We start from the raw sequence: 11,720 nt of genomic DNA, 5'->3' as shown, positions 1-11,720 counted from the left end.
CACCTTTCTTTCCCTCTCCTCCACTGCACCAAAAAGCTCTCTTCTGCTCGCCTTTTCTCTGTTCGATTCGTAGATCTGGTTTTTGAAAATTCTTCCGCGAGAGAGAGAGAGAAAGAAAAACAACTTTTTCCTTCGAACCTGAATGCTCGGCTCCCGCAAAGTTAGCGCTGTCGTACCTCTCTCTCTGTCTCTCTCTCTCTAGCGGGAGAGTGCTTTTAGCCCGTGAAATGCGCTCTCGGATTCTCGAGCTGCGCGAGCTCGAGTGCTAAGGGAAACAGCTCGTGTCTTGGCGTCTTCTCTCCGATGAGCGTCGATGGAGGCCGCATTTCGCCATAAGAGGTCGAAGGTTTGCGTAGCCGATCGGAACTCCGGCCGCATAGTTTCGTCGCGCGGAGGTGAGCGTCTCTCTCTCTCTCTCTCTCTCTCTGGCCATCTGTTCGGACTCTATAGTCGTGTTTGGCTACAGCGACTATAATGGAAGCCGATGAGTCGCTACTAGCTGAGGAAAACGTTGGGACGAGGCTTGCACGGCGTTGAAATGCGGATCGTCTTTCTGTTTTCTCCCTTTCCTGCTACGAATTGTTGTTGCATTCTCTCCAGCTACGGAAGAAATTTTTCGCGATCTGTTTGGGTGCTGAGAAAGCGTCGAAGCTCGAACGGGGAATTTAATGCTCGTATCATGGCCTGTTCTTTCCCAAAATGCGTTGACGGAGTTGAAAGTGGACTTTAACCTGCCTCTTGTCAGAGCGATTCTTGCTTTCTACTTCTGTTTTTGTGCCCAATTTTGTGATTTTAGCTCCCACGTTTTTGTGATCTCTTTGGGTGCGTTGCTTAATGCCGGAATTGAGCTGCTTCTTTCGAGCTTCGGCTTCGCTTGTCCATCACTGTGAGAGCTGGTTGTTTAGTAAATATCTCGCTTTTCTCTCGTGCTGTCGCCATGATTTAGCTTTGCTTTTGTAGAGAGCTCTGGGTTTGATGAGAAATAATTGCATTTGTTTGACTAATAATTGCCGAGTGCTTTTTCTCTTTCATCTTATCATACTCTTCTCGAATTTTCTTTTTATTTCTTTCCTTCAGCATATGCCATATACTTTCCATATTGTACCCTCTAATGTTTCTATGTTGGGCCGATTAGTAAAGGTATCACTTTCTCTGTTGCTCATGTTCTGCACTCTGATTGGGAATTTTTAGGCATGGCTCTTTCTCCCAAGCTTAACTCACCGATTTATCAACCTTGAATTAGTAAATTCTGATGCTATACGGCTTCATTCCAGGAAACAGGCAGTTTCAAAGACAGAGAAGCTTTGGTATATTGGCATCTGAATCTAGTTCCGAAAGTAGTGGTACTTCAGGCGAAGACTTGGTGAGTTGGCTACACTTGCTTGTTGTTGTTATAATTATTTTGGACGGGAATCTCAGAAACAACAAATTTCTGGCTGCATTTTTGTGTTCTATTTAAGTGATTGTCGAGGTGAAGTGCCATATTCATGTTAGCATGAATTGTATATCGTAAGAACACATATCGTAAGATAACTGTTCTTACTATATTTACTTGGGTTTGTAGATCATGCTGAATTTACGTTTGAGATCTAGCAAAAAAGCTGCCAGCACTTGTGGTACTCCTATGAAGAAATTATTAGCCAATGAGATGTTGCAAGAAAATGGATCCAAGAGACAGTCACCGAGTGTCATTGCAAGATTAATGGGTTTCGAAGGCTTGCCACTTCAGCAGCCTGGTCATAAACAACAGAAGAGATATTTGGACGGTCACCAGTCCGGGAGAAAAGTAGAGAAAGCTGAAAGGAGTAGTGCGTCTTCCAGCCGCCGATCGTCTAGGAAGAGCTCAAAGGAGGAGGAAGAATTTAAAGACGTGTTTGAAGTTTCCGAAATGTCAAAGTTACAGCCTAATACTTACTTACAAAGAGGGACTGTGAAGTCTACCGCTACTGAAGCTGAAATGGAATTTATTCGCCAGAAATTCGTTGATGCAAAACGTCTTTCGACTGATGATAAGCTTCAGGATTCAAAGGAATTTGATGATGCTCTAGAGGTGCTGGACTCAAACAAAGATCTTCTTCTCAAATTTCTGCAGCAACCAGATCCGTTGTTCACGAAGCATCTGCATGATCTTCAAAGTCCCCAGTTTCAATCACATTTTAGTTCAATGACTGCTTCAAAAGTTCCAGAAAGAACCAGGAGTGTAGATTCAATACCGGGGCGAGAGAATCTCCCAAGAAAATGTGGCAGATCACCGAAGATTTATCACGACAAGTTTATTGGTAAACCACTCAGCAGTACAGCTCATAATACTCTCAAATCGTCTAAATTAGAGGGGCCAATGCCCTCAGATATTCTTCCTACCCAGATTGTTGTTTTAAAGCCAAACCTTGGGAAGGCACATGGTGCTACCAAAACTAGCCTTTCTCCGACTTCACTTTCGTTTTCTCCTGACACAAGGAATCATCTAGAGCATGCAAGTTATAGGAATGAAGATAAAGATCTGTCAGGAAACAAAACCCATTTTGGTCACGCGGATATGGAGCTTAAGTCCAAGGGTTCAAGAGAAATTGCCAGAAGAATTACTCGGAAAATGAGGAACAATTATGGTTCTGGTTCAATCTATATAGCGCCTGTCCAATCAAGAGGCTATGCTGGAGATGATAGCTCATCTACCATGTCTCTGAGCGACTCTGCCTATGAATCAGATACGACTGCATTGACGAACGCGACTGCATCAACGAATACAAAGTCTGTTAACTGTAAAAACCGATATAAACATGCATCAGTTTCTGCTGAGTCATCTGTGAGTAGGGAGGCAAAAAAGAGACTCTCAGAGCGGTGGAAATTGACTCACAAGTCTCAAGAGATTGGAGAAATTAGCAGAGGTTGTACACTGGCTGAAATGCTCACTACTCCTGATGAGCGAGCGAGGAGTGCAGATTCAGGTCGAAAGATTGTCCAAGAAGGATTCAAAACGGAGTTTGCTGGAGTCGATGCATCTGCGAGCTGTGTCGAACCTTTGGGCATCAGCAGCAGAGATGGGTGGAAGGATGTGTGTGTGAATAAGCTATCTAGATCTAGATCTCTTCCTGCTTCATCTGCAGTCTTCGGCAGTCCTAAAAGTCAAGCTCCTTCTGATTCTAGGCACCGGATGGCTAGAGAGATGGTGAGACGGGACAAGATTAAGACTGTGAAGGAAAATTTTGACATCAGAGATAGTTTTGTCAACAGAAAGTTCACATCAAGACATGTCGAATGTCATCCTCTACGCTGCAGCAGTGGTGACAGCAGTGATGCTTCATCAGAGTATCATTTGACTCAGCATAAAAGGAGAAGTAGCATCAAGGAGATTGATCAGCCTGAACAGAGCCTTGTTGTGTCTGAGGCATTTGGGGGTGTGGTTCATGGTGGTGTTGCCAATATGGGGTCAAAGACGGCAATCTCGCTTACCGAACCTTCAAATCCGGAGCATCCATCAACTAAAGTTAACTCTGCTGTCTCCTATCCAGATGATGTCCAGGTATGATTGATGCTCCATTTCTAAATTAAGGACGCCTTTTTTGGAGGGAACATTCCTAGAAATGCATTTTCTGATACGTGAAATGTAGTTTTTCTACTTTCTGTTGCATGTCTCACAAATTTCTTCTGTTATAATATCCATCAAAGAATATACGTCTTCCTGCATTTTCCTGTACATCGTCTTGACGCCTGTATGCATTCACCCACAAGTGCTTATTTGTGTTATTGCATGCAGAGAATTAGCAAGGCTGCTGCATAATACTCGGGTTCGTAAGCCCAGGCTTATCTCTTCGGTTGGCTTCATAGTCATAAATAGGAAAATTGCTTATTTAGCTGGAGAATTTTGCTAGATATTTGGTCTTCAACTTTTATCTTTGTGAAGTACGCAGCAGTTTTCTTTGTAAAACCCTGACTTATGTATTCTCATTTAAGACCAACGTATCAGTCAGAACATCAATGCTTTGCAAATGCATTGCTTTGCTTATACCTCCTAGATATTCTAAACGTTGTCCATGACTGCATTTTCTGCTGGTGAAAAGTGTGGTAGAATAGTTTGGATCATCATTACACTCGTTATCTCTCATTGTTCCAGGATCAATCTATCAATCCATCTAGAGGGAGTCCAGAACCCGTAACTCATTTGGTACCTGAATCTGAATCTTCTGCAAGTTCGAAGGAGGCAGATCAACCCAGCCCAGTTTCTATTTTGGAAGCTCCTTTTAAGGACGATCTCTCATCGGGTTCTGAATGCTTTGAGAGTCTCAGTGCTGACCTTCATGGTAATCACATAGCCACTAGCTTTTTCCCTGTTCTTGGTACTGATGAAATTTCACAAGTCATTGTTACCTATAAGAGTAGAATTTTTTAGCTGAGAAATATGTGCATTTCTCCTTTTATTTTCCACCTATTTAGAGGCTGTGATGACAGCATGGCAGTAATCGCTGGGGTTGGCAACCACTAGAAGTGAAACTGATTTGAGAGTTGTGTAGTTTATGATGCTATGTGCTTTTTCCAGTTTCAAATTATTTATCTTTCCGCTGCTTCCGCTTCACTGGATTGGTAGAAATGCACCATTGCTTTAGCCCAATGCTTTTAATGGTAGAGTTGATATTTGAGATCAGCATTGAACTTTTCCTGGTTTTGCTACTTCTGTAAAACTAAGTAAATATTTTTCCTCAAGCTATCAGCTATAATGTTAAAATGCTGGACAAACATTATAGACCTTAACCATCAAATAATTTAAGAAATATCTAGGCTTCTTTTTAACTTCATCTTTACTTATTTCCTTCCATTGACTACTCCTTTTCAAGGGCTTCGCATGCAACTGCAGCTACTCAAACTGGAATCTCAAGCATGTACCGAGGGATCAATGCTAATCTCAAGTGATGAAGATGCTGGGGAAGGATCGATGCATTTCTCAGAAGATAGAGGACTGTACAGAACTGGAGAGAGCTGGGAATCTTCCTATATTACTGGTGTCTTAATAAGCTCAGGTTACGACAATTCTGATCCCGAAATGTTCATTGCAAAGTGGCACTCTCCTGAGTGCCCTGTGAATCCACTGGTGTTCGAAGAGCTAGAGAAAAGGTACTGCGAAGAAAGTTCCTCAAGGCCTGCAAGGAAGCTACTCTTTGACCGTGTTAATTCAGCTCTCGTGGAAATTTACCAGCAACCTATGGATCCGCACCCATGGGTCCATCCGGTGGCATCAAAGTTGGATTTTAAGTGGGATAAAGACTCACTCCAGGACGGTCTGATCCGAATTCTGACAGGCCAAGGGAAGAAGGGCAGCAAAGGAGTGCTTGATAAGTTGTTAGCGAGGGAATCACCATGGTTGAACTTAGGAGATGATGTAGATGTAATAGGTAGGGAAGTCGAGAGGTTATTGATAGATGATCTAGTAGCTGAAGTACTGCCTATGTAGAATACTTCTTCAGCCTAGGAACTTCCATGTATGCAGATCAAGCTATCATTCCGCGCCATAATAAAGTGAACAAAAATTTGTAAGTCCTTAATCCATGCACGACCGCTTACTTCAAACCTGGACAGAATATGAATATTGGCTGTAGATGCGCCATTATCTTTTCCTGTTTTAGTTGGAATTGGACTAAGCTTAAGTAAGCAGATGCATAGAATGTAAAAAGATGTTTCCTGTTGGTTAGTGAAGTAACTTGGGAGGAGCTCTACAGATGAAAAGCCATGATAATGGAGGTCAAATGTTTGAAGCAATGCTCGAGGGATCAGAAATTACTGTATAGATGTGACGTTATTGAAGCCAGCAGAAGAACAGTTGCGTAAATAGAGTGCATATTACATGATCGACTGAAATAAAGCATAACCGAATCACTTAATCATACAATGGACAAGCGAATGAATTCTTTCAGCATGGTTTTTTGTCTGCAGAAACCTTTGGATTGGTTTGGTTTTGAACCAGGAGAATCAATATTAGAACAAGGTAGGATCAGTCTCCTGGTGAAAAACCAAGTGAATTAAACCCCAATTGTTTTGCAGAACTGCGGAATCGAGTGATGCCGCCAGTAACTTTCATCAAGAAAAGATGGGGCAAGGCCATTATGCTTAGCACAATATATGGTGTGCGTTTCATCATGCTTTGTGCACTTTACAACGTAGGAACACTGTTGTTCCGTCCGGGTTTCAGATTTTGCTGTCTGATCCATTGGTCGAGGAAACTGCCGGGGCAAATGGCCAGAACCTGGCGGTTTTCACCTTGGAAACACTTGCCAGGACACTCAAAGGCGTCACATCTCCTACCACCGTCACTTTCTTTGCTGCAGAATCTATGTTGAAGGATGTCACTCCTGCAAAATTCCATCATACAAAGAGGAGCTTTCAATCAATTTCATTAGAATGAGTTGATAATAGAACTATGAGTCAAAAATTGCAAAAGGAGTAATCATGTGTGCTCTTACCGGCCATCTTCGACAGATGTTTTCGAACTTTTCCTTCGCACCCTCGACAGTGCAGCGAGACCCTCAATACGACAACCTACAAAGGTAGATCATCAGGCCTTTCGTTGGTACTTTGTAAAAGGGAATCCAATTCGTAAGTTTCTAAGCTATGCTCTTAAGAGAACCTTAACAATCCATCTAATGTGTGACTGCGATGGATTATGGCTGGTCGAGATTGTCTTAGGATAGTATGACAAGGTGGAACCATCTTCTTGCTCATCAAATATGCTTAACGCTTGTTTCCACTGCATTTTTGTCTATTTAAGATACTTCATATCTCTAGGAAATGTATGTCCAGAGAGAGAGAGGGAGAGAGAGATTACCTGGTCTGAAGTGGGTTTTGAGCGAGAAGAGGCCGAGGGATTGGAATTGCCAAATCGCTCAAACCGATCCGAAGACTGGCTCTTCTTGTGCTCATCCAAAACTGAAGTTAAAGCTGAGTCGTCGTTGATTAAAACGGTGTCACTTAACAGATATCTGGAGGAACTAGGAGGGGTGCAAAGGTCACCGGGAAGGGCAATTGTCTTTTGCATAACATCCTTCTTTTTCAAAGATGAGTCCTTGACAGAATCCTTTCGGCCTTCACTCGATTTGGGAGAGATCTTGCTTTCATCACGAGGAGTTGGCTTGGAAGAGCCTTTCTTGCTGGTGCTCTGAAGTTGATGGTGGTGCGGTTTTAGTTGACTTGGTGGATCACGCGAAGGCACATGTAGTGCGGAAGTGGGCGACTGTTTGGTGGTCAGTCTCCTTGAATCAGTGATGATTGGGTTGTGGCGGTCGATGGCTCGGCCTCCGAGTCCGACAGAGGAGGATTTGTCCATTAGGGTGGCTGTGGAAGTCGAAGCTTGGGATGCATGGAGGCTGTGTATTTCCTTCATGTCTTGAGGGATTGAGGAAAGGGATAGCTAGTGAACTAAAATGAAGATTTGGCCTTCTGCTTCAAAGCTTAAGGCTTCTATTTATCTCTTTCCTCATGTGGGTATTTCGAAAATCCTATTGCTCATCCTGATAAAACTACCTAGGTAGGACCCGAGCCACGGTTAGCGCGGTAAAAAGGTCGCGTGATTCGGTGCGAGTCTTACTTTTTGGTCGAACAGCGATTAGCCGTAGTCTCCTAGACCCCCAAGCGATTATCCATTATAAGTCTAGGAACTACCTTGTTCTCTCATTACACTAAAGAAGCCGAAGGGAGACAGAAAGGGGAAGATCATAGGGCAGAAGTCTAAAAGCATTGATGGGAGAATCACAGGAAAGATAGGACTGTAAAATTTTCTTTTTTGGCCAAAGGAAGAACTACCCAATTCTGAGAAGGGCAAAAGAAAGTGGATTTGACAAGGACATGGATATATTCTTATGGAACATATTCGGCCCGATAGTGAGCCATCTGCAGAATTTTCTTTTCAATGGATTGGCAAAAGATACAGAGCCCACTTCCTTTTTTCTTTCTTCTTCTTCTTTTCCTCCCAATAAGCTAAGCTCCAAATACATCTCCTTCACAAGCTTATGGAATCAGATGCTTCCATGGCTTTCTTCTCTCTTCTTTTTCATTTTTTTTTTTTGCCTGTTCCTTTATGAATGTGATCTTTATGGCATCCTAGCTGCACACTTAAAAAAGGGTTGCAGTACAAAGAGATTGCTTGCACCACACGATGAAGAAATATTGTTTACATAAATTGGGTTCTCTTTTGGAGGCCTTCTGAATAATCTTTTTGCTCCAGAAAGAATAACCCGCCAAGGTTGAAAACCGGCGACGCAGGCTTATATCGATTGATGTGATATCGAATCAAGCCTTTATATTTTGAGAATGAAAGAGAATACTCAATCATCTTTTAATATCTAATGCGTGTTTAGGCGCGCGCTATACACATGATTAGATCTCGTGTTCAATCCCACCACTCAATTTGCCGCCGATGGAGCTGTACTCGATGCAAGTGGATGGACGGGTCGATCCGCGCGAACAATAATGCGAGGCAAAAAGGTTGGGTATTTTGGGTTAATTGACTTCTTCTTATACTGTGCTTGTTAGAGGTGATGGATGGTCCTTGAGAAACTAGCACCAGTGGCTCCATGGGGGTAACGCTACCTGAGGTCCAGGTCAACTCTTCTTGTTAGGGACAGAGGATCCACCCTAATGTACAACACTTTGGGAAATTGGTATTACTGTTCTTTTAAAGTAAGATCTAGCATGATTCCTAGGATTTTCACAATTATAATAGAGAGTATACCGGGGATTGATCATGAAAAATTTGTAACAAATTTCGCAATCATCCCAAAATATGGGCGGTGAAAGCACTAAAAAAATAACAAAAAAAAAATTTGGACCATTTCTCGATTTGTGCGTGTCATCCTTGCGCTGGGGCCATGCTAATCTTCTCTATATCGTTCCAATTTTATCGGATGTCTCCGAAGAGATAAGCCCTCTCATCTCGGTTGGACTACATAAACTGAGGTGCGTGTGCGTTCACGGCCGATCTGGGACTCGTCGCAGCCTTCTACTCCGCCCTCGAAGCTTCCTTGGCTGAAACTTTTTCTATTGGCCCACATTAATGGGGACAAATGGGCTGGGCTTAGCCCAACGAAATAATCCACTAGAAAAGGGAGGAAGAGAAGCCTCCTCGGCTTTTACGAGAAGTGGCGTCATTGTTCGAAGAGAAGGATGACGACGATATGGATGCGGACGAACTGTAAGAATGAGATGGTCGTGGTTTTTGTAGCTTATCTACAGGTCGACCCAGCCTATCATCCATGTTGTCCAAGCCAAGAAGATGAGTTTGTTACTGAATTGTACAGGGAACTCCATCTCCGACACAACTGTAAGAATGAGATGGTCGTGGTTTTTTGTACATAAGATCTCGTGGTTGGTGTCGAGTTCGAGCATTTTTGACTTGATCAATCTGCCTTTTTCGATCTCTCTTTGTATTGGGCATACCAGAGATTGTTTTTACGTGGGAAGAGGGAGAATTGCAAGCAATTTTAGGTGTGTCCAAATGGGTTTAAAACCTATTTAATGACTTAAGATTAATTAGATGGGTCGCGTCAAATTTCGTGGGCCGGCCATAATGGGTTTAAAAATTTGAAAAAAGGCTAAAACAGATGAGTCATAAATGGATTCATTACTTGGAGAATAACGAAGCAAAGGCCAGCTGAAGCATCCAACTGTGATCATGACTGAACCCTTGATGGAATTCTGGAGGCTGATACCACCATTAGCACTCAGCATTTTCGAATGTTGTTGGAGGTTGTCCCCCCTCTCTTGTCCAAAATAGTTCGAGAACCGGGCCTGATTAGTGTCGTGATCATGCCAATATTGATTGAAAAGCCATTAATTGTGTTCAACAGCTGAACTGTCGTATCGTGCTCAAGATGGAGTGATCTGCTCGTGTCAAGACCGGCGTCAGCAAACGTTCGTTACCGCATGATGCAAGCCATGACGGAGGTTATGGCCGGAAGAATGTTGCGCCGGGCTGCTGCGAATGTCGCGGCCGTAATTAAGTTATACATTCACCTTTGGATTAGTGACATGTAGATCAACACCACTATGTCTAAGTCCGGCCTCGAAACTTGCTACCTAGAATTGTGTATTGCTCAATGAGCCTCTTTAAAATGACCAACTTATTTGTTATGACCGATCAGTAATAGATTTAGTCGATGAGTAGCAATATTTTCAAGCTCAAGTGTTCCTAGATATGAATTATCTAGGATGAAGTTATCGACATCGATATCGACCCGCAACTAACGAGTAGCGATATTTTTCAAGTGTTGTTAGATATCGGTTATCCGGTATGAAATAATCCATATCGATATTGACATGCAACTGACGAGAGTAGATATGAGTTATTTGAAGATGAAGTCATCACATCATATCAACGAGTAACTAATGATTAGCAATATTTTCGAGCTCACGTGTTGCTAGAAAATAGGAGATTGGGAATTTATTTATTTATTTGAATTTCGTAGCCTCCGTTTGTAACTATCGATTGTAGGCTTTGATCTCAATCAATTGAAGAACTCAACTTTCTACCAAATTCATCTTTATCTTTACTTTTCCGCAACTTTCAATTGCCATACTTTAGTTGTAGTTTTCATATCTTCGTCATCGATTGAATTTCGGTATTGGATCTCCCACTTTAACATCGATTAAATTTCCACGAAGTAACTCTGTTTCTTGTGATTCATTGAGACTCATATCCGAAATCACTAACGAACTCATCTCTTCTTAAGAAAACTGAAGAAACAATGCTTGGTAAAAGGTATTTTGTCGACGACCGTTTTTGGCCAAACGTACATCCTTATAAGAGTGGCCTCAATCTAGACATGTATTGCATTATGGGTCAGTTTGGTTTAGTTTTGGGGAAATGTCTTTGAAAAAATGCAAATATCTTTGGACTAAAGGGGATTTCTAAAATGCAAGTAGTGTTTGATAAAGTGTATTTTAAAAACACATTGTAAAATAACTTTGACGTACATGCCGTTTGACGAAAAATACACATTGTAAAATATTTTTACTTTTTGAAAAAAATTATTATTTTAAAAAAATTAAACTATTTGTGCTAGTCAATTGCCGACGGTCGACGGGCGGCGGTGGGCTACCGCGGTTGGCGGTTGACGAGCACCACATGTTGCCGCTCCCGGTGGGCGAAGATCGATGGGCCATGGTGGTTGGAGGGTGGTGGGCAATAGTGTTGGGCGGCGATGGTGAGCGGTAAGTGGCGATCGACGAGCGGCGATCAACGGTCGACGAGCCACGACGGGCGGCGGCAGGGGGTGTGAGAGGCGGGTGGCGGTTGACGAGCGGCGGTCGACGGTTGGCGATGGTGAATGACCGGCGGCGATGGTAGTGAGCAGCAACCGATGGGCAGCAATGGTAGTGAGCGGCAATCGATAGGCAGTGGTGGTGAGCGGCGGGTGGCAGTCGAGGGGCAACGGCGAGCAAAGGTCGACAGGCAGCCATGGGTGGCGGCAGGTGACGACGGGTGGAGGTGACAAAGTTAAAAGAAAAAAAAATTAATTACATTCCAAAAATGCAACTTTTTAAAGTATCTTCAAAGCTACTTTGGGCTAAAAGGCCTTTAGGGGCTTTTGAAAATGCAATTGCATTTTCTTAAAGTTGAGCAAAAAACGAACCAAATGCTATTTGCATTTGGTCAAGAGACTTTAGAGCCCAAAAGTCCTTTAGAAATGCTGAACCAAACATGCCCTATATCTTAAAAGTATCCTCTCTTTTTTTTTTTT

General features: G+C 42.7%; 2 protein-coding genes and 1 non-coding gene across 3 annotated transcripts; 1 reads left to right on the top strand and 2 right to left on the bottom strand.

The window, feature by feature from the left end:
- On the top strand, positions 1-5,542 carry LOC115749742. Its single transcript, XM_030686695.2, has 5 exons — positions 1-395; positions 1,275-1,363; positions 1,565-3,520; positions 4,112-4,298; positions 4,830-5,542. Exons 1-5 carry the CDS (start codon positions 314-316, stop codon positions 5,441-5,443), a joined length of 2,928 nt encoding a protein of 975 aa, XP_030542555.1. The 5' UTR covers positions 1-313; the 3' UTR covers positions 5,444-5,542.
- A 251-nt stretch (positions 5,543-5,793) lies between these two features.
- Positions 5,794-7,668, bottom strand: LOC115749746 (protein SODIUM POTASSIUM ROOT DEFECTIVE 3-like). The gene is made up of 3 exons (XM_030686707.2): positions 6,812-7,668; positions 6,450-6,525; positions 5,794-6,338 (listed from the first exon to the last, which is right to left on the bottom strand). The coding sequence occupies exons 1-3, from the start codon at positions 7,364-7,366 to the stop codon at positions 6,175-6,177; spliced, it is 795 nt and encodes a 264-aa protein (XP_030542567.1). The 5' UTR covers positions 7,367-7,668; the 3' UTR covers positions 5,794-6,174.
- A 1,130-nt stretch (positions 7,669-8,798) lies between these two features.
- LOC115749796 lies at positions 8,799-8,901 on the bottom strand. The gene has a single exon (XR_004016388.1). It is a non-coding gene; the product is annotated as a U6 spliceosomal RNA (small nuclear RNA).
- Positions 8,902-11,720: the final 2,819 nt, after the last annotated feature.

This window comes from Rhodamnia argentea, chromosome 7 (assembly GCF_020921035.1).
Source record: "Rhodamnia argentea isolate NSW1041297 chromosome 7, ASM2092103v1, whole genome shotgun sequence".
Taxonomy (NCBI): domain Eukaryota; kingdom Viridiplantae; phylum Streptophyta; class Magnoliopsida; order Myrtales; family Myrtaceae; genus Rhodamnia; species Rhodamnia argentea.
Note: the sequence above shows the minus strand (reverse complement) of the source record. Positions and strands in the feature narration are given on the sequence as shown.

Bases quoted from the DNA above. Each gene is read 5' to 3' on its own strand.
- LOC115749746 (XM_030686707.2), bottom strand. From the start codon at position 7,366: ATGAAGGAAATACACAGCCTCCATGCATCCCAAGCTTCGACTTCCACA. The intron at 6,526-6,811 runs GTAATCTCTCTC...CTACCTTTGTAG, and splicing joins CAAAACCCACTTCAGACCAG to GTTGTCGTATTGAGGGTCTC. The intron at 6,339-6,449 runs GTAAGAGCACAC...GGAATTTTGCAG, and splicing joins ACATCTGTCGAAGATGGCCG to GAGTGACATCCTTCAACATA.
- LOC115749742 (XM_030686695.2), top strand. From the start codon at position 314: ATGGAGGCCGCATTTCGCCATAAGAGGTCGAAGGTTTGCGTAGCCGAT. The intron at 1,364-1,564 runs GTGAGTTGGCTA...TTGGGTTTGTAG, and splicing joins GTACTTCAGGCGAAGACTTG to ATCATGCTGAATTTACGTTT. The intron at 4,299-4,829 runs GTAATCACATAG...CTCCTTTTCAAG, and splicing joins TCTCAGTGCTGACCTTCATG to GGCTTCGCATGCAACTGCAG.